Source organism: Delphinus delphis, chromosome 5, assembly GCF_949987515.2.
Source record: "Delphinus delphis chromosome 5, mDelDel1.2, whole genome shotgun sequence".
Lineage (NCBI taxonomy): Eukaryota > Metazoa > Chordata > Mammalia > Artiodactyla > Delphinidae > Delphinus > Delphinus delphis.
Window position 1 is genome coordinate 137,017,256 of NC_082687.1, and position 22,837 is coordinate 137,040,092.

Sequence of the window (22,837 nt, forward strand, 5' to 3'; positions counted from 1 at the left end):
GAGAGAAATCATATTGAATCATTGAACTATAAAAAGCTGGCAAAAAAATAAATCAATATCATAAAGCCAATGTCTGTCCCTTAGATCCCATCTGCTCTTGCCAACTCTAGGATAACGCTCTCTTCTGTAAGGGGTCACCCATGCCATTCGTTCTCTCATCTAGAAACTCTCTCATGTCCTCATTTCCCATGTCTCTGTTTCCCTCCAGAGCGAAACTCCTCCTAACCGTGTGTAGAGCTGCTCTCTAAATGTCCCTCTTTCGTCATTTTTTTCCCTTATTGTGAAAACTTTCAAGCTGATATAAAAGCTCAAAGAATAATTCAGGGCTTCCCTGGTGGCGCAGTGGTTAAGAATCTGCCTGCCAATGCAGGGGACACAGGTTCGAGCCCTGGTCCAGGAAGATCCCACATGCCGCAGAGCAACTAAGCCCGTGCGCCGCAACTACTGAGCCTGCGCTCTAGAGCCCGCGAGCCACAACCACTGAAGCCCGCGAGCCACCACTACTGAAGCCCACACGCCTAGAGCCCGAGCTCCACAACAAGAGAAGCCACCACAATGAGAAGCTCGCGCACCGCAACGAAGAGTAGCCCCCGCTCGCCGCAACTAGAGAAAGCTGCGCACAGCAACAAAGACCCAATGCAGCCAAAAAATAATAATAAATAAATTTATATATAAAAAACGAATAATTTAATTAACAGCGACATACTCTTCACCTAGATTCAACTACTAGCAAGTCACCACCTTTGCGCTCAGGCACGCACGCCACACACATGCACGTGCTCCACACACACACACACACCCTACACACACTCGACACTCATGCACACTGTACACACACGCAATCTGGGGGGCTGTACCATTTGAGAGTAATCTGCAGGTCAAGAGACTGCACCCCTAAATACCTCAGCAAGTGTGTCCCCTAAGTACTACTCATAACCAAAAGCAACAAGTTATGTAGAGCTCACATTCAAATGCAGCTTGTTGACCCAATAATGTCCTTTCTAGTGGTTTCATCCCCCAGATCCAGAATGTAATCAAGGATCATAAAACTGTACCTATTTGTCATGCACTCTTACGTCTTTTCATCCAAGCCAACAGTTCTGTATCTTCCATGACACTGACTGACACTGCTGGAGAGCCCACATGATTCTTCTGTGGAAGGCCCTCCATTCATCAGACTGGGGTCTGCCCTCCCATTTCCTCTTGAACCCACTCCAGGTGGGCCTCTGCCCTCACCACCCACCATATGTGCAAAGGCAGAGGAAGAGGAGGAGGAGAAGGAGAGTGGGGCAGAAGCTAAGAAACACTGGCTGAGGATCCATTTGGGCGGTGGATACCTTCTCACTTACCGTCCACCCACCCAACATCTGTTAGTATTATCAGCTAACTCAAGTCCTGCCCTTGGTGTCCAGGGAGGCTACTGGGGAGGCTGCAATAACACAAGAGCCCAGGACCGTAATTCCTACGGTGCCCAGCCATCCGGTCCGACAGTGGGCTGGAGCACAGGCTTGGTCCTTGGAACAGCCCCCTGGGTGCTCTGAGGCAAAATTCTCAAGGACCCAGGGCCTCACTGCTCAGAGCGTACTCCATGGATCAGAGCACTGGTACCCCCAGGAGTCTGGCAGAAATGCAGAGTCCCAGGCACCATCAGCCATCTGCTGAATCAGAATCTGATCTGAACAAGCTCCCCAGTTGATTTATACGCACAGTGAAGAAGCTCTGAAGTAGAAGACACCGATTTTCTGTTTCCGACTCTTACAATACTTTAGTCATCATGACAGGCTTAAACTGTTCTCTAAGCATGTCGAATGTTTTCACTGCTCTGTCCTCCCCAACTAACTGTAAGCACTTGGAGGGCAGGAAGCAGCGATTATTTTTCCTTTGCATGTCCCACAACATATAGCACAGGGTAGAGGTGTAATACTGCTGCTCACGTTGGCTTTTCCAGTGAGAGGACTGGACCAGCCAACGCGGGACCCACGGCCTCACTTGGCTGTCTTTCCATGCTGAGCAGAGAGGAGCTGACCTCAACCCTGCAGCCCCTGCAGTCTCCTATTTCCATAGCTTTCTCTCCTCGCCATTGGTTCTTGAGTCTTCCAGAAACACTGCACTGAGGACTCAGCTGCGGGGTGGGGGGGTGTGGGGGGGCGGAAATCAAATCTTTTCTTTCCACATATGTACAAATGGCTGAGCAAGAGGGTGCCTAGAAACAGAGACTCAGACCTGACAACTTTTTGCAAAAACAGGGCCACCCACAATCAGATACTTGACAAGTCTTCTTGAATGATAAAAAAAAATAAGGTATTTCCAAGTAGTTTTGAAAGGCTGCTAAATAATTTCTTCATTATCTAAGAATAACCAGAACCACATTTAACTTATAATGAAGTTAAGCCATCGCAACACGTCTGGCTCTGGAACCAATTTAAGGATGAGAACCCAGCAGGAGGGACACAGCACGACAAAAACGGCCGTAAGATGGAACCGTGTCAAAGAACTTGTCAAAGAAATCACATGTGAAAAGCAGCGGCTATTCTGATTGCCTGTCGTCGGACCACGTTTCCCCTACAATAGAGTGTCCGTGAAAGAAAGACTAACATGCGGCAGAATCTTTACAAAGCCTCGTGAAAGGGGAGCCAGAGCTCAGGCTGCTCCGAGCCCCGGCACACGAGCCCAGGCTGGCCTCCCGGGGAGCAGAGCGCGCGTACCTGGGGGTCTGCTGCACCTCTGCCCACCAGCGGTAGTCGGTGTGGCTGACGAGCAGGAGGATCTGACACCAGAGCAGCACGAGGGCCGGGTGGGTGGGGACCATGGAGCGCACCCACGCGTTCAAGCTCTCCAGGCCGTAGAAGCTGCCGTCCGCGCCGTCCGTCAAGAGTCTCGAGGCAGCTGCAGTGATTCTCCGGAATGTCCCTAGAAACAAGCCAAAATAAAACCGATTACGGGGAGACACATCGTGGCCCAACGCTTCGCAGCCACCTGAAGCTTTTACACAAAGAAGATACACACGGGGCTCTTTGCTGCATTGACACGTTCACAGCCTTGGGCACTTAGAAAATTCCAGCCTGACATTCTGCTCCCTCAATGGAGCAGCCAAGGAAGCCGGCGCCCCCACTGTCCCGTCCTCCCCACTGAGTGACCAGCTCTCCAGGGGCTCCGAGCTGGGAGCCTCAGTGGTGCTGACCGTGGACACAGCTCCACCGAGAAGGCAGCAGCCACCATGCAGCCCATCAGGTCACAGCACCCAGGACAGCGCAACCCACAGCCGCGCGGGTGGGAACGGCAGGTCCCTGAGAGCCGAGGGCCAGGGGGCCTCTGCACCCAGCACGGGGTGACCACCCGGGGCAAGGTGGCCGCGCAGGCAGGCGCCCACACTCAGACCCGCCCGTCAGCAGCAGATCCAGCCAGGCTCTGCCCCGGTTTCCCACAGCATCCTCCTTAGGGCCGGGAAGACTCTCCCCTAGGAGAGAGTGAATTCATGACTTCATTCTATCCCACTTCTGGAACGACACGAAGCCAGCTCCACACGCCTGTCTCTCCACCCCGCCCTGGATGCACCTAGACTGGCCCTCACCCCAGGGACACGGGGACACGTGCATGCCGTGAAGTGCAGCCTGGGACGCAGCAGGACTGGACATGACAGGAGGTGGCCAGGGGCTCCCTGTGCCCCCAGCTGGGGACTCCTGGCATCACTTCTGGCAAGTCAAAAGCTTATTTCTGCTCTAAATTTCAACACATGCCAACACAAAAGGGCCCTAAAACAGGCAGAAACAAACAGACCACAGACTTCTCACTCCTCATGACTGCTTACACCCACGCCCCGAGACAAGGGGAGAGCTGACAAAAGCTCGCCAAACAGAAACATCCGACGAGGAGCTTCCAGTGCTCGCCTCCTCTCTGGCCGCACTGGCTGGGTTCTCTCCGGTTCCTGCCGTGTCAGCATCGCCCACCTCAGGCCCACCCAGCCCTGGCCTGCTCCCTCTCGTGCCTCCGTCACTGCGTGGGCTCCCTGTGGGTCACGGACACGAGGGAAGAGCCAGGTGCTGTCCCAAAGGAACCCTGGAGCCAGACCAAGGCACGCGGGGAATGGCAGACCACGGATGTGGGGTTTTACTGAACAGGGAGCAGGAAACCATGCTCAGAGCTGAGATCCAGGTGACGGAGTGTCGAGGTGGGCTTTGAAATCAGACTGTGGCTCTGCCATGCCTGCTCGGTGACCCTGGCCGTACGTCCCCTGTGGCCTTAGTTTCCTCGCTTGTAAAATGGAATTCAGAGCACCAGCCACTCACAGGGCTGCAGTAAGGATCAAATCATAAAACCCAGGTGAAGGGCTCAGTACAGCGCTGGACAGAGCCAACGACCAGCAAGCGGCTGCTGCTGCCGGAAGGACGTCAGGGAAGTGCCCGGCCTTGGGGGGCAGCGTCCCGACAGCAGGAGGAAGCCGCTGGCGGGACAGGACAGGAAGCTAGGGGCCCACCGGGGGGGCGACAATGACGCTGGGGTCTGAGCGTCTCTAATGACAAATGACGAACAAGTCAACAAGAAGAGGAAGCTGGAGCAGAGCAGCTGTGCCAGGTGACAAGTCCAGCCTTAAGTGTAAGTCTGAGGTGCTGGCAGGACAGCAAGCACGTGTCTAGAGGGAGGATGGAAACGAGAGACCAAGGCAGCCATGACGATGGAGTGACAGGACCTAAGGAGGCAGTTACCAGTCATCTCTGCAGCAATAACCGAGGCAGGTCATGAAGGAGGCGGTCCCATGGATGGGGAGGAGGAGGGAGGGAGACAGAGGGCTGGAGGGGAGAGCAGAGAGAGACCAACAACACTCAATGGATGAAAGACAGTCCCTTCAACAAATGGTGCTGGGAAAACTGGGTCTTCACATGCAAAAGAATGAAACTAGACCCCTAGCTTATTACACCACTCACAAAAATTAAATGGATTAAGAACTTGAATGTAGGACCTGAAACCATAAAGAAGAAAACATAGGTATTAAGCTCCCTGACATGGTCTTGGCAATAATTTTTTGGATATGACACCAAAAGCAAAGGCAACAAAAACAAAAAAAATAAGTGGGATTACATGAAACTAAAAAGCTTCTGCAGAGCAAAGGAAACCATCAACAAAATGAAAAGGCAACCTACAGAATGGGACAAGACTTTGCAACCCATACATCTGATAAGGGGTTAATTTCCAAAATATATAAGGAACACATAAATTAATAAGAAAAATAAATCCAATTAAAAAGTGGGCAAAGTGGGATTTCCCTGGCAGTCCAGTGGTTAAGACTTCGCCTTCCAATGCAGCGGGTGTGGGTTCAATCCCTGGTCAGGTAGCTAAGATCCCATATGCTTCATGGCCAAAAAACCAAAACATAAAACAGAAGCAATACTGCAACAAATTCAATAGAGACTTTAAAAATGGTCCCCAGAGGACCAGTGTGGTGGGGCGGGGGGGACGGGGGAGCTTGCAGGGCAGGGGACCAGGCCTGGGAGCCCAGCAGGCTCTTGGGGCCCGAGTGGGTGGGGCAAACGCCCTCCACTCCTTCTGCTGCTCCTCAGGTTCTGGAGTGCCCTCCCGTCTGCCTCCTTCCTACGCCCCCAAGGCCAGCGCAGCCCGGACGGGATGGCAACTCTGAGGGTGTAGGACCCTGCCCAAGAGCTGGGCAGACTTCTCCGGCCAACTGGGCGGGGGAAACGCTGGGCGCACTCCCCCCACCCCCCGATCCGAGCCCCCAAGGGTCCCTCCAGGTGTGGGAACCCCTCGCCCCTCTCAGCCACCCCTCAGGGGTGCCGGTCCTGTCCGGCCTCTACTTCTCTTCCCCCCTCAGTGCTCCCACGTCCTACCGGTTCGCTTGGGGGTTCCTCCCATCTCCTTGGGCCTTGAGGTCCCCCACCAGCATCCAGCAGGTGCCCTAGTTGTGGGGAGACGTTGTAGGGAGACGCAAACTCCGCGTCTTCTCACACCACCATCTTGACTCCGCCCCCTCGAGAAGCTCGGGATTTTATTTTTAGTAATTTCCCGACAGTACATCATCTGCTTACTGTGCCTCCTGTTCACCATGTCTCTCCCCCTAGAAGCAGTTGCAGCCGGGCCTGGAGAGGAGACCATGCACACCTCAGCTTCCAGGGGCCCGCCCACCGGGGTCCCCGCTCAGGACCCCGAACCCAAGGAGGCGCTGGGTCTGGGCCAACCGTCATCGGAGCTGCTTGTGACGGTGCTGAGCCACGTGCCCCAACACATTCTGCTCAGGCGCTGCCGCAGGGGTGCCGGCACTGGCACGACCTGGTGGACTGCCAGGCCCTGTGGCTGAGAATCCTGGCCCGAGGCCACGCCACCTGTCACCCATCCTCCACACCTACCTGCCCCCGCCAACGACCCCAGGCCCTGTGTCCTGGGCCGCTTCTGCGAGAGCACAACCATAGGACGCAACCTCCTCCTGAACCCCAATGGCGAAGGCCTCCTGAAATGGACGGTGCCGACTGGAGGAGATGCCTGGGGGGCAGAGGAAAACTGGGAGGTCACTCCCAGGGCCTGTATACAGACTAGCTTCCTGTCTTCCTACAGGTGGTGTCAAAAGAAGCAGGTGTCGGACCTGGAAGAGGAGGGTCTGTGGCCGGAACTCCTGGACAGTGGAAAGACTGAGATTTTTGTCTCTGACTGGTGGACAGACCAACAGTACACTGACAGTTTATATGGGCTAACTGTCCAACCTCTAGATGCCAACCAGGCCGTCCTGCATCATTACTCTCCTTTGCCTTTTCCCATCCAGCAGTGTAGAGAGTTTCTCCTTTGAGGCTAGCCATGTGTTCTCCAACCTTAAGAAGGTTGTCCACTTTGTGTCTTTTGAACACTTGGTTCGGGACATTGATTTCTGGTCTGAGCAGTGTGGAGTCTATCTGTCCCACTCCAGTGTGATTGTGCAGGTCCATCTGCCCTAGTCAAGGGCTGTCCTTGCAAAACTATGGGACCGTGCCTTCCAGGGGCTGGGCCCATTGGCAGGGTCATCTCAGTAATCAAGGGCTTGTAGCTCCCAGGCATCCTGGGATCTCATGAGTCCAGTCAAAGTTCTACTGGGCCCTGTCTTCAGGTTCTGGAAGCTACTAGGAGAAAGTTCCTCCACCAAATATACTGGCTGCTGCTGCTCTCAGGCAGCCCCTTCTACTGAGTAGAGACACAGGGGTGAGCACAGGGAAATGCTGGACCGGGAGAGGGCTCCCCCCCCGCCACGACAGGCCCCTCTGGTTCAGCCCCGGTGCCCTCTGCCCTTGCTTCCTCATGTTTCTGCATCAGAGGAGACACAGGGGTGAGCACAGGGAAGTGCTGGACCGGGAGAGGGCTCCCCCCCCACCCCCCACGACAGGCCCCTCTGGTTCAGCCCCGGTGCCCTCTGCCCTTGCTTCCTCATGTTTCTGCATCAGAGGCTTTACTGATCCCGTGCAGGAAGGAAGCTCTCTCCTCCCATCTGAACAAGAACCTCATCCCTGTGGCTGAGAAAATTCCACCCCCTAACTTTCTGTGGTTTCAAGACTGGGACCAGGACTCAGAGCTGAAAGCTAAACTAGCTCAAAAAATGTCTGGACACAGAGGGTTCTGCCCACACTGTGAACAACGAAATGGTCCCCTGAGCCCAACCCTACCCTGAATTGTATGGTGTATAAAATTATTTTGTTATTTTGAAATTCTTTTTTAAACATGGAGAGAATAAGTGAGCACTATATCTGCCAAAAAAAAAAAAAAACATGGTCCACAGCAAGAAAAAAGTCTTCAAAAAAATTTTAAAAAGTGGGCAAAGGATTCGAATAGACATTTTTCCAAAGAAGATATATTCACATGGCCAAGAGGTACATGAAAAGGTGCTCAACATCCTTAATCATCAGGAAACTGCAGGTCAAGACCACAGTGACATATCACTTCACACCTGTTAAAATGGCTATCATCAAAAAGACAAGAAATAACAGGTATTGGTGAGGCTGCGGGAAAAAAAGGGAACCCTTGTGCACTATGATAGGAATGTAAATTGGTGCAGACACTGTGGAAAACAGTACAGACATTCCTTAAAAAATTAAAAATAGAACTACCAGAGGAGGAGTCAAGGTAGAACTGTGGGAAGACGCGGAGTCAGCCTCTCACCACAACTAGGGCGCTTGCCGGCCGCTGGTGGGGGACTCTGACCCCCAAGGAGGCAGGAGGAACCCCAGAGTAAACCAGTAGGATGTAGGGGGACCAAGGGGGGAGGAGAAGTGGAGGCCAGACAAGATCAGCACCCCTGAGGCTGGGGAGATCAGGAGAGGCAGGTGGGAGGGACTCTCCAGGAAGAGCCGGAGAAGAGTGGAGGGCGAACGCCTGGTCCACTCGGGCCAGGGAGCCTGCTGAGCTTCCAAGCTGCTCCCCCAGCCCCCAAAGCCCCATCCAGGCCTCATGGGTCCTGGGGGCATAGGAGGGAGGCCAGGGAGATCAGGAGTGGCAGGCGGGAGGGGCCCTCCGGGAGGAGCAGGAAAGGAGCAGTGGGCAATTGCCCTCCCCACAGGGGCCGGGGGAGCCTGCTGAGCTCCCAGGCCAGTCTCCTGCCCCCCAAAGCCCCCTCCAGGTCACGTGGGTCCTTGGGGGCATAGGAAGGAAGCCGAGGGGAGAACAGGAGAGGCAGGCCCGGGACCAGATGGCTTCACAGGCGAATTCTATCAAACATTTAGAGGAGACCTAACACGAATCCTTCTCAAACTCTTCCAAAAAACTGCAGAGGGAGAAACACTCCCAAATTCATTCTACGAAGCCACCATCACCCTGATACCAAAACCAGAAAAAGATATCACAAAAAAAGAAAATTATAGACCAATATCACTGATGAACACAGATGCAAAAATCCTCAACAAAATACTAGCAAACAGAATCCAACAGCACATTAAAAGTATCATACACCATGATCAAGTGGGGTTTATCCCAGGGATGCAAGGATTTTTCAGTACACGCAAATCAATGTGATACACCATATTAACAAATTAAGGAATAAAAACCATATGATCATGTCAATAGATGCAGAAAAAGCTTTTGACAAAATTCAACACCCGTTTATGATAACAACTCTCCAGAAAATGGGCATAGAGGGAAGCTACCTCAACATAATAAAGGCCATATACGACAAACCCATAGCAAGCATCATACTCAATGGTGAAAAACGGAAAACATTTCCTCTAAGATCAGGAACAAGACTCTTGCCACTCTTATTCAACATAGTTTTGGAAGTCCTAGCCACAGCAATCAGAGAAGAAAAAGAAATAAAAGGAATACAAATTGGAAAAGAAGAAGTAAAACTATTTGCCGATGACATGATACTACACATAGAAAATGCTAAAGATGCCACCAGAAAACTACTAGAACTAATCAATGAATTTGGTAAGGTTTCAGGATACAAAATTAATGCACAGAAATCTCTGGCATTCCTATACACCAACAATGAAAAATCAGAAAGAGAAATTAAGGAAACACTCCCATTTACCATTGCGACAAAAAGAATAAAATACCTAGGAATAAACCTGCCTAAGGAGGCGAAAGACTTGTACTCAGAAAACTATAAAACACTGATGCAATCCCTATCAAACTACCAAACTACAGAATTAGAACAAAAAATCTTACAATTCGTATGGAAACACAAAAGACCCCAAATAGCCAAAGCAGTCCTGAGAAAGAAAAACAGAGTTGGAGGACTCAGACTCCCTGACTTCAACCTGTACCACAAAGCTACAGTAATCAAGACAGTATGGTACTGGCACAAAAACAGATCAATGGTACAGGACAGAATGCCCAGAGATAAACCCACATATATATCGGCATCTAATTTATGACAAAGGAGGCAAGAACATACAATGGAGAAAAGACAGCCTCTTCAATAAGTGGTGCTGGGAAAACAGGACAGCTACATGTAAAAGAATGAAATTAGAACACTACCTAACATCATACACAAAAATAAACTCCAAATGGATTAAAGACTTAAATGTAAGACCAGACACTATAAAACTTTTAGAGGAAAACATAGGAAAAACACTCTTTGACATAAATCACAGCAAGATCTTTTTTGACCCGCCTTCTAGAGTAACAGAAAGAAAAACAAAAATAAACAAATGGGACTTAATTAAACTTAAATGCTTTTGCACAGCAAAGGAAACCATAAACAAGACAAAAAGACAACCCTCAGAATGGGAGAAAATATTTGCAAATGAAACAACAGACAAGGGATTAATCTCCAAAATATACAAACAGCTCATGGAGCTCAATATCAAAAAAACAATCCAGTTAAAAAACAGGTGGAAGACCTAAATAGACAATTCACCAAGGAAGACATACAGATGGTCAAGAGGCACATGAAAAGATGCTCAACATCACTAATTATTAGAGAAGTGCAAATCAAAACTACAATGAGGTATCACCTCACGTCGGTCAGAACGGCCATTATCAAAAAAACTAGAAACAATAAATGCTGGACAGGGTGTGGTGAAAAGGGAACCCTCCTACACTGTTGGTGGGAATGTAAATTGATACAACCACTATGGAAAGCAGTATGGAGATTCCTTAAAAAACTAAAAATAGAACTACCATATGACCCAGCAATCCCACTACTAGGCATATACCCTGAGAAAACCATAATTCAAAAAGTGACATGTACCACAATGTTCACTGCAGCACTATTGACAATAGCCAGGACATGGAAGCAACCTAAATGTCCACTGACAGATGAATGGATAAAGAAGATGTGGTACATATATTTACAATGGAATATTACTCAGTCATAAAAAGAAATGGAGTTATTTGTAGTGATGTGGATAGACCTAGAGTCTGTCATGAAGAGTAAAGTAAGTCAGAAAGAGAAAAACAAATACCGTATGCTAACAGATATATACAGATTCTAAAAAAAAAAAAAAAAAAAAAAAAGGTACTGATGAACCTAGTTGCAGGGCTGGAATGAAGAGGCAGACATAGAGAATGGACTTGATGACATGGGGTAGGAGGGCGAAGCTGGGGCGAAGTGAGAGTATCATTGACATATATACACTACCAAATGTAAAATAGTTGGCTGGTGGGAAGCAGCAGCATAGCACAGGGAGATCGGCTCGGTGCTTTGCGATGACCTAGAGGGGTGGGATAGGGAGGGTGGGAGGGAGACGCAGGAGGGACGGTATATGGGGACGTGTATGCATATGGCTGATTCGTTTTGTTGTGCAACAGAAACTAACATGGTATTGTGAAGCAATTATACTCCAATAAAGATCTATTAAAAAAAATACAACTATCATATGATCCAGCAATCCCACTTATGGGTATATACCTGAAAGAAACAAAATCACTAACTCAAAAAGATACCTGCAGGACTTCTCCGGTGGTGTAGTGGTTAAGATCTGCCTGCCAACACAGGGGACACCAGCTCGATCCCTGGTCTGGGAAGATCCCACATGCTGCGGAACAACTAAGCCGGTGCACCACAACTACTGAGCCTATGCTCTAGAGCCCGTGAGCCACAACTACTGAGCCCATGTGCCACAACTACTGAAGCCCGTGCTCCACAAGAAAAGCCACCGCAATGAGAAGTCCGCGCACTGCAACGAAGAGTAGCCCCTGCTCACCACAACTAGAGAAAGCCCGCGTGCAGCAACGAAGACCCAACGCAGCCAAAAATAAATAAATAAATAAATAAGTGTTCCTTAAAAAGAAAAAAAAAAGATACCTGCACTCCCATGTTCACTGCGGCATTAATCACAGGAGCCAAGACACGGAAACAAACCAAGTGCCTATTGAAGCATGAGTGGATAAAGAACATGTGACACACACACACACACACACACACACACACACACACACACACACACACACACAGGAATATTATTTAGCCATAAAAAAGGAAGAAAATCCTGTCATTTGCAACAGCATGGATAGACCTTGAGGGCATTGTGCTAAGTGAAATAAGTCAGAGAAAGATGAATACCGTTTGATCTCACTTATATGTGGAATCTAAAAAAACCAAACTCATAGATACAGAGGTCAGACTGACCGCCGCCAGAGGTGGTGGTGGGGGGATGGGTGAAGGTGCTCAAAAGGTACAACCTTTCAGTTACAAGTGTGGAATTAACCACAGAAACCTCAGCTCAAGTTGGACTTGGAAGAGGCCTGTAGGGGAAGCCCTCACGCCTACTGAAGAAGGTGTCTCCTTCCTGCTGGAGAGTAAGTAAGGGACGCCAAGTAGGCGCACATCTCCTCCTCTTTGGGGTGATTGACAATGCGCAAGAACACATGCAATTAAGAGGTTGGAAAGCGAAGACTGAAGGAGAAGTCGAGGGGCGAGGGAGTTTCAGCGAGCTGGAGTCTGTCCATGGAACTGGGCTGCAGGGTCCGGGAAGATGAGGACCTGGGAAAGCCCACAGGTGGCCTTTGCAGAGGCATTTCTGGTAATGAGATCAAGAGGCAAACCGCTGAGGATGGAGATAAAGAGGGAAAGCAGAGCGCTAGAAGGAACAACAATAAACTCCTGAAACATTTCTTTTGAAAAACTGTGTAGTAAACAAGAAGAGGAGGACAATTCAGGAAGCCGCAGAGTAAAGAAAGGGTTTGTTCTGCCTCGTAGGCTGGATCAGCAGCGCAGCTCTAGGTGAGAAGGAAAGACAGACTTTTATGTCTCGCCGCGTGGAGTGTGCAGCGAAGAGAGCGTGAGTGAACGAAGGAGACGCTCAAGACACAAACTGGAAGAACTGATCATGGGAAGAGCAAACACAAGAGGGGATGGGGACCAGGATGGGGGACGAGATGTCAGACGGAGGAACTGGACGGACACTGGTGCTGGCCTGGGGCTAGACTCTCGCGGGGGAACCGGCACTGCTGATGGCGTGCGCTGTACGAGGACTGGCCCAGGCTCTAGACACCTCCCCCAACCACCCCACCACCTGGGAGCTCACGCATTACAAGCCCCGTGACTCAGTTACTTCAGCTAGAACGCGGATATCACGGTGTGTGCCGGGCCCACAGCAAGTGCTCTGCAAACATCAGCTGCTACACCTACCATCACCAACCCAAGAAGCAGCACGACATAATGGGCAAGAAAAAATTCTTGGGTTTTCGCTCTTGGTTTTATCATATGACCGTTCAGAACCTGAATTCTCTCATCAGTAGAAATGGGGAACTATCTCATAGAGTTGTTCTAAGGGTTGATGGAGATAATCATGTAAAGGGTACCACACACCCCTAAGAGAACACCGTCAGCAGCCCCATCCTGGCCCAAGCACGAATCTGAATCAGTGCCCATTTTATCACTGCAGGAAGACCATTTTCTCTTCCTTCTAGTATTCCTACTTTAACCCACACATAAAACACTGGGAAGAGAGCTCTGCCTGCGAGGAAGGAAGGGAGAGGGTCAGGAATGGCTCCACCGCCCACTGCTGCCCTCGGCTGGGCGAGCACTGGACGGCAGTGGGGAGGGCACACGGTGGGGGCTGGCAGAGGTGCAGGGGGGACTGGAAAACACGGTGAGGAGTTAGGAAGCCTTACTGTGGCCACAGGCCGGAGGACTCAACCCAGCCCTGCCTGCAACAAAGCAATGGACACTGTCAGCCTCCTGCCACGGCTCCACCTTCTGCTTCTATCTGGCCTGCCTCAGTGGAGAGGACGAGGTGTTAGTTACCCAGAACCTATAAAATGGAGACTAGGTAACTTTCTTGGCTCTTCTGTTTATGCTGGATTGAATGTGAAAGAGGCAAATGACTTTGGGATTCATAAACCACCACCCCCGCCAACAACAGAAAATGAGAGGTCAAGGCCATTACTCAGACTAGCTCCTGTTCTAAGAAATAATACCTGAAATGGGCAAATTCAAAGATCTCGATTTTCAACGGAGGGGTGAAATTGTCATTGTTTAAGCAAAAAATTGTCATTGTTTAAGCAAAAAATTGTCATTGTTTAAGCAATGCATAAATAAAAACTACCAACTTGAGATGCTAAAGACACCTTATTTATATAAAAAACAAGGTGATTTATTTTATCTCAAAAGCAACCAACGCAGTAATTCTGCTGCCTGGTGCCTTTAAAAGAAATGGCATCAAAATACATGAGGAGATAGAAACAGACATTTGTACACACCCATACACCCCTAATTTACAAATACTGGACCAACTGAACAATGCCCAAAGACACGAGTGGCAAAACCCACGTGCCCCGATACCCCGCCCGGGCTCCGGAGCAGAGCGCGGCCTTCTCAATATTCCACTGCATGCATGGCTGTTCAAATTTAACCAAACTTAGACTGGATAAAAGCTCCGCAGTCACAACACCACACTTCCAGCGCCCATCAGCCACGTGTGGCCAGAAGCAACTGGATTAATGCAGACACAGAACATCTGCGCGCTGCAGGAAGCTGGACTTGACAGCACTGCAACATACCATGAAAGTATTTCCCCTGATTTCTGAGAAAAGGAAGAGGAAGTTAGAGTGACGGGTGAGTGAACAGCACGGAAATCCACTGGAACGCCATGGAAATCCACTTAGATGCGCCTAAGGCCGCAGAATGCACTGCTCTTATCCAAAGAAGGTAGAAAGCCGTCCTTCGATGTGAACTGGTACCCTTCTGGTGTCAGATCCAAACCAACCGATGGCCAAACATTAAAATGGCCCATATACTAAAAACAACTTATTCTTCATGTGGCTTAATTATTTTCTCAACTTTAGACTTATCGCAGTGGGTGGGACATAAATCAAAAGATCCTCAAAAAGAAAATTATTTCAATGGTAAGTAAACAAGGTGGCTGGAAGCTGTAAACCATCGTCAGAATTCAATTCTGGCCACACTCTTGTGCCGAGGGCGACCGAAGGTACGTGAAGCAACCATGCAGAGGTGTCCTTCCCCATCGCTCCCAGGCCGCGCGAGCCCAGGTCCCTGCCCGCCCCCTCAGCCCCTCCGAGCCCTCACCCCTCTCAGCAGGAACACTCTCTCCGAAGGGCCAGCTCCTTCTCCTTCAGGCCTTAGCTCAGCAGCCCCCTAGGAGAACCTGCCCCTACTGCCCACCCCTGTGCTGGCTGTCACTGTGCTTTTGTTTCCTTCTCAGGAGATAGCAAGACTTGTGGTGACATATCTGTGTATTGTCTGCCCCGCGAGACTGAGCACCACAGAGGCAGGAATCGCGTCAGCTGTACTGACCACCGCACACCCAGGGCCCAGCACAGTGGCGGCGGACTCAGTGCATCTTTGCTGAATGAATAAAGGTTGACGGTGGTAACTATCTTCTGCTCTAGTGGTATGTATGCGGGTATGTGTGTGTTTTAATTTGTATTGCAGTAATATACACACGTGATTTTTAAATCCCACAACAGATGGGGGCTTCTGCCTTGACAAGTGCCTGCCCCACCCCTCTTAAGGCGACCATTTGCTATCGTTCTGTTCTCAGTTGTGGTGTTACCTCCAAACTTGCCTTGGTATGCTTTCATCACCTGCAGTGGACCGTCAGTTATTCTGTCTGCTCCCCTTCCCTTACTACTAGAAAGTAACCCTTTCTCCCAAAGGAATGCTGTCCAGCCTCTCACCCAGCCCAGGCTGGCCAGAGCACCCAGGGCTCACGAGTCCCTCAGAGGACTCCCGCAGGGGCTGAGACCAGAGGCCATCCTTTCTGCCGCGGGGAAGGAGCCCCACAGAAAACAAAGGCAACACAGTAAAAGAGCTGAGACGTGGAAATACACGACGCGGCAACAGAACTAAACACACCAGAGGCAGTCACACCCAAAGAGGGCACCTACCCCCGCACTTCCAGGACTCAAACCACTTCCAGGTTTGCTTCATATTTGGACCATGACTTCCTTGCTGTTTGCTTTTCCTAGAGATTAGAATTGCCTTTCATTTTTTCTTGCTGAGAAAAGGATATGCCTGTACCCTATAACTAGCAAGACATTTCTTTTGAAAACACTCATTCCTGTTGAAACACACTGACTGTCCTAAGGTTGCTTCCTATGCTTGCTACATGGCTGGGATCTTGTGACCTCTCTCTTGCGTGCACTGTTTTTTTAAATCCACAATCATATGTAAAGGTAACAAAAACATCTTGTCTTTCCAAATCTTTAAAACAGGAGGAAGCGCCCAGGTTTACTGTTTTCATCAGCACAACGTCTTCAAAGGCACACTGAGCAGGGCAGAGCTCACACTGGGCAGCACCTCCTTACACCCTGCGAGTGTGCAGGGCAGGGCAGGGGATATACAGATGCTCTAATAAGACTAGTGGGATGCACCTACCAGACTTGAAGATGTGGATCAGACACATGAGCAGCGTGCCTAGTTCTTGGCAGTAGAAAGTATGCTGCTGTTCACTCATTTCCACTCTTAGCTGTTTTGTAACAATGTCCTCTAAAAGGATGCCAACCAGTTGTAGCAGAAACCTTCAAAGAAAGGGAGAAGGGTGACAGTGAAGTAGGGGCCTATTGCGGAGCACTTCTGGGAGGGAGGCACACACGTAAAAGTAATATACACAGTAGGTATGGGTAGGGCAGTAGGGTAAAAATGCAAGTCAAGTGAAGTGTTCAATGCCAGCCCTCTGGATTAAGTCACTTCACCTCTCTGCGTATTACTTTCCTCACTAATGAGATGGCAGGAATCATACCACCTTTAAAGGACTGTCAGGAGGGTAAAATGACCTGCAGTGTTTCTTCAAAGCTTTATAAACCATAAAGCAGGGAGATAACCCACCACAGGAATTTAACGCATCCTCCACTTTAGCCCCTGCTTACATGTAACAGCAGGAGCCACAGGCTGCCTTGCCGAACCTGCGGACAAATGGGTGTCGTGCAGTTTCACTGGATTTATCTCCACAAACACAATGGCGCCCCAGGCCCTGATGACCAACCAAGGGCAGCTACGTGGACATTACGGTGGACCCGGCAGGAAGGAGCACGTTCTCAGGAACTGTGCTTCCTGGACACGCTCTACAAGGTATAAGTCAGCGTGCACCCCGAATCCAGCAAAGGGGGATACACAGTCGTCTACACAACAAGCCTTGTCAGTGCCTGAGTTGTGATCGCCACCCTCAAGGAGCTTCCCAAGAACTGATAAGGGCAGCTGTGATTTGATGCCGCAAGTACACCCAGGGGAGCACAGCATGAGCGTTCCACCCTGGCGGGGAGGGGATTTTTACTACTGACAGTGTGGAGGGTGGCCAGCACCCGGCGGGAATAAACATAAGACTGACTTTTAGTGGGTTTTCCTAGGTCTTCAAATTCTCTGCAGGCAGCCACGCCCTTACCGCCTGCACCCACCCACTACCACGTGCAGTCTTAACGAGGGTCTGATTCGGGATGTGACAGTGCCTGCAGACAGGCATGACCGAGGGCCACAGGTGAGGCAGGCTGGGCAGAGGAAACACACCGACACGGACTCCTTAACCCGCCTCGCAGAGCCGAAGCGAGACTCAGTGACCCCAAACACCACACGGCGGCCTGAGGACACGCACGCGGAAGGCTCCGACATAGAGCGTACCTGGAAAATGTTTCTTCTGGCAAATCCTTCGTTTGTCTCCCTTCACTGTGTTCTTCCAGTACTGAATTACTGCCCCCATCTCTTAACCTATTAATTATCGGACAGCAGAGTAAATACGGAGAGAAGGAAAGCTCCTGAATGCGGGAAAGCACAATGTCTTCAGTTGACTGGGAAATCAGAACCCTCAGAATGGCTAGGATCCCGGCTATCCACAGCTGAGCAGTGCTCACAGATGCCTAGAGGAAGGAAGACAAGTATGTTATAGCTAAAGGAAAAAGACGGTTAAGTTCTTCCTGATTGCCAAGTTCATTTATGAAAATCACCCTGAGTTTACAATTCCACCAATAAATCTGTCTCATTGGTTCTCAAAGTGTGGTCCCAGACAGGCAGCATCAGTACCATCCGGGAACCTGCTTAAAATGCAAATACTAAGGCTCCACCCTGGCCCCAGCAGAAACCCCCGGGTGCCCCACACAGTGGTGAAGCCAAGATGCCATCAGGAGGCGGGATACTCACCAGGGTATCTGGGGTGACGAACATACTCCGTAGAAGCATGTCCACGGGACGGAGGGAGGAAGGGGCCAAAATCTCAAATAACGTATTTAACACTCCAAGTGCTTCGTGAGAATCAATGTGCATCTGTTGCAATGAAACGTCACAGACATTCTCCCGTGAGCCGATGAGATGCCACCTTTCACACCTCACGCCGGTTGTCTCAAGGTCAAATAGCCTTGACCATGCACCATTCCCACCCCCGCACTTAAACGCATTTTAGCTTCAGTAGTGAACCAAGTAAACGTTCTTTAGAACAACACTGTGACACAGCTGTATCTTTTCCACGATGGAAATCTCTGCATTTAGATTTTTATTAAATAAACCACAGATGCTTTCTGTAAAAAATTCAAATATGTAGACGTATGAAAATTATCAACTGAAACCACACCGCCCTGACCCAGTCACCATCAGCACTTCAGGAACCAGCCTCTCTCGCATCTCTTTACACACAAGTAATGTACCTAAATGGGTATCATACCTACTGTATCTTTTTTCTTTCTTTACTGGCACCCCATCCCTACCCCACTACGTAGTAACAAATGTTAGCAAATTAGTGTATTTCTCGTTAACTTTCTCCACATTCCTATACATGTAGAGAGATTTTTGTTTAAGTTGTTTTGAAAAATCATGTTATAAATGTCTCTGCTTTTTTCCATTAAAAATATAATGGAGAACTCCCAAGGCAACAGGTTTTAAAACCTAACGTTTTTAAAATTTTGTTTGGCCTCTCCGTGCAGCATGCAGGATCTTAGTTCCCCACCCAGGGATCGAACCCGGCCCCCCCAGCAATGGAAGGGCAGAGTCTTAACCACTGGACCGGCAGGGAGATCCTCCTAACATTATTTTTAAAGGTTGCAAAATATTCCAAATTAAGTCTCTACCACAGTACACTCAACCACTCCCCTACTGATGACTTTCGTCACTACTAACGAGTGTGTATACACAGTAACATCTCCGCAGAGGGCGATTTTCTCAAGGTGCAGGTCTGCGCCCTGCTTGGCGTGGAGCCGCCCCTCTGCGGTGGGAAGATGAGCCTCTTGCCGGGGCCCACCCGCCGGCAAGGCCCTCTGGCCGTGACCTGTCGGCTACGCGGCCACAGAGCCCCGGGTCTGGTGGTGCTCAGGGACGCCACGACGGCACAGCCGCCTGTCCTGCAGAGGCAGTGCCCCTCTGCTCTTGCCCTCAGGGTGGACACTGGCCCTCGTGCCCCCCAGCTCGGCCGGCTGCCGCCACGTCTCTCCCTCTCTCCTCCTGCCCTCTCACCAGCGCACGCTGGCAGGGCTTCTGTTCCCTCCGCTCCACCAAAGCCGCTCCCCAGGGACCTGCGTGTGGCCAAGTGTGGGTCAGTTCCCAGGGCCCGTCTGCTTGGCCCGGCAGCAGCTCCCAGCGATCAGTCCCTTCTCCGGGAAACACCTTTTCTCCTCGGTTGTAAGAATACCACGCCACCTGCTCCTGCCCGTCTCGTCCATGGGCCCCCTCGCCTCCCGGGGCTTGGCCTTCTCCCACTGCCCAGCTACCCTGGGCCCCACAGCGACCTCGTCCACCCTCAGGCCTGCCCTCCAGCTCGCACCCCAAAGGCCTCCTCCAGCCTCCCTGGCGCCACCCAGTGTCCCAACCAAACACATCCAAACCAGGCTCTGACCTCGTCCCGAAACCCGCTCCTTCCACGGTCCGCCCAAAGCCATCACGCTACAGCCACCTGCCCGCCCCTCCTCTCACATCCCTCACCCCACCTAAGCCGTCAGCAAAGCTCACTGGTTCTGCGTCTGAGTCCAGCAGACACCCCTTCTCGCCCCTTCACTCCCACCCCCGGTCCACACAGGCCCTGAGCCATGAGTGGTTCTCCCTACACCCCCGCCCGCCTGTTCCACTCTCAAGTTCACCCTGACCCCCTTCGTACCAAGCCCTCCGAGGGTTCCCCCAAGTCCTCCACCTGGAGAGCTCTTCCCCAGGCATCTGCTCGGCTCATCCCTCACCTCCTTCAAGTCCCCGTGGATGTCACCCATTCAACAGTGTCACCCCCAGCCGACACACCTCCCCTCCCTCCAGCACTCTCATCTGACATTTTATACACATAACTAGCTTACTCCCCTCTGCTGTCTGTCTCCCCACCCCGTTCCAACTAAACGCTCACTCTGAGAGCGCCCGCTTCCCTAGCCAGGCCGACCCAGATGAACAGGCACCTGCTGACTGTACCCAAAGTGCTTCCGACCCAGAGCTCTGCCAGCAGCTGGGACGGATTCCTGGAGGGACCGTCTTCAGCGCGTCCCTGCTGCCCGGCTCCCAGGGTGGTGTAGCACCCAGAGCACAGCGTCCTGCCCTCGACGCCGGGGGTTGGGGGGACGGGGGGCGGGGGCAGAAGTGGTTCAGAAGCCGTACAACTACTGGGCTCCATCCTACACACACAGCCAGACCAGTGCCTTCCACTGCGCTTGTGGAAACCACTGACTGCATCGTGTGACCACAGAAATCCTGATTAAATGACAGGTAATTGCCAACTTACTTTATACGTGATAAGGAAAAACACTCCCCTACAGAGCAAACAGAGGGCGTCTAGCTGAGCAGAGTGAGGGAGACAGGGTGCAAGCAAGAAAGGACGCAGTCCAAGGGCGCCTTGGGACCCAGCGGACGTCTCTACCTCTGGCCTCGCACTCGCCCAGATGGCACCAGTAACGACCATAAAATGTACACACCACGCACTGACGAAAAGCCCACCACGAGCGCCCACCTCTCACGAGCATCTTCACCCACTTCCACGGTGTCGCAGTGACCCCACACGCGGGGGGAGGGGGACAAACCTGTTGCCTGGCCAACATCGGGAGGATGATGTCGGCTACCTGCCGAGACAGCCGCTTCCACTTGTCCTCGCTCTCCTTGTGGCACTGCTGCAGGACCAGGATGAACATCTCCAACACCTGCACAGAGGGAACGGCCGGAAGACACTCAGACCCCAGCCCGCGTGCCCCCAAGGAGGGCCGACGCAGCCCTGGCCCCGGGACGGGCAGGAGGACCACAGCGCTGTCACCTCTACAGCTTTACAAGAGTGACAACCAGAGGAAAGGCACGAAAGGAAAGCCAAACTCATCTCAACCTTTGGCAGGACACAAGCACAGCCTTGACGAAACTGTTGTGCAGACACCCTCTGGCTTTCGTGTGTGTTAACATCTGTGCAAAGGTCACCTTCTACTGAGGACACCATACTTCAGAAGAGTTGGCCTTGGGTGAGCACGAGTTTGTTAGTGATCCCTTCTAAACAGGGACCCCTAAAAGCCTATTTTGGTGAACACGGTCTCCCTGGCACACGACCACCGTGAAAATGCTGCCGGGAAGGCTTCCAGAACGACAGCAGACACGAGGAGCTCCTGGAAAGCTGAAAATGCTTGTCACCCGCCTGTTGGCAGAAAAGCCCGCAGCCTGATCTGTGAGCGTGCTGGCCAGGCTGAGCCCGCTCCCTGGAAAGCCACCTGGCCGCCTCCACAGCTGCCTCTCCCTTCAGGAGGCACCTCGGGCAGCACTTGCACCACAGGGGCCACTCTGTGCTCATCCCGACTCTCCTAATCCAAGACCCACCCTCTCTGTTCGTTCCGTAAACCAGGCCGGGAGCTCCGGGGACGCTGTGCCGGCTGAGCCGCCCTCCAGGCCTCCAACTAAACTGCATGCTTGCCAAGAGCCGGTTATTGGTTCTCAAGCCTCTTTATGGTAGTCGTACTTTTTATTGTAATTACGGGATTTAATTAAACATTAAAAGCATTTAATTAAACATTACCTAGATTAACCAAAACGAGAATGCACAAAGAAAGTGTTTCTACAAGAAAATCTTACGATTTTATGAAGATTCAAAGACAAATAGCTAAAAAGAATTACCAAAACTAAGTGAGGGCTAGGCAACCGTACCAGCTACAGAAGAGAATTCATTAAAAAGCCAGACTTCTGTTTTCAGACTGCCTCACACACCACCTGAAATTCCTACTCCACCTTAAGGAAAACGAAGCCAGAAATCGGCGCCAAGAAAAAGCCTCTGGCCCTCCCTCAACATAGTGGTAAATAAATGTACAAATAAAGTCGTTAAATTATTTCACGTTGAGATTTTTAAAAATCATTCTTTAGAACGCTACCATTTTGATCGACACTGTTGACTGGTATTTGGTCCTCATTTTGGAAAAGAGGGCCTCCACCATGCTTACCGCCTTGAACGACCTCGTGACCGTCGGCCAGGCCACACTGCCTTCAAGACAGACCCCACCAAGCCTTATGTCCCCCTGCGTCTCACCGCCCGAGAGCCCAGGGCCGGCACAAAGCCACCCTCACTGACAGCAGGCAGCAGCCACGTGGCATTTCCTCCTGTCCCTACAGGGACAAGGAGGGGTCAGCGACCGCCCCACGCCTCCTCTTACCTGATGGTACTGGATGAGCCTCAGTAACATGGACACCACCACCTCCTTCTGGGTTTCAAGCTCTTTTCCTGCATCAGCTTTATTGGTTCCTCTTAAAACGAACAGGTCGTGGACTATAGGCTGCAGGGCTGGTATGGCTGTAGGCACAAAAGGGCCCACTAAGAAGGCAGTATGTGACAGATGCATTCGGAAGACAGCACTAACATCTCCAAATTATTTTCAAGAAATAAAGAAAACCCTGACCCATACTTGGCTTTGTGATAAGACATAAATGAAGGTTATCAATGAGTGCCGTGAAATTACCTGTATACCATCCTGGAAGGCCATGGGTCTTCCTCTGACACTTGATAATGTTGTGAAGATTTAAAAAAACAAAAAAACAGGGCTTCCCCGGTGGCGCAGTGGT

At 50.9% G+C, this 22,837-nt stretch overlaps 1 protein-coding gene across 1 annotated transcript in view; it reads right to left on the minus strand.

Annotated features, from left to right (window-relative positions):
* Positions 1-22,837, minus strand: part of HTT (huntingtin) — a 138,946-nt gene that overhangs the window by 31,806 nt on the left and 84,303 nt on the right. The window contains exons 36-41 of the mRNA XM_060013051.2: positions 22,432-22,568; positions 20,836-20,952; positions 17,999-18,121; positions 17,483-17,718; positions 16,247-16,389; positions 2,706-2,910 (exon numbers count right to left, since the gene is read on the minus strand). Coding sequence (XP_059869034.1) covers positions 2,706-2,910; positions 16,247-16,389; positions 17,483-17,718; positions 17,999-18,121; positions 20,836-20,952; positions 22,432-22,568 — 961 coding nt within the window. The remainder of the gene's footprint in view (positions 1-2,705; positions 2,911-16,246; positions 16,390-17,482; positions 17,719-17,998; positions 18,122-20,835; positions 20,953-22,431; positions 22,569-22,837) is intronic.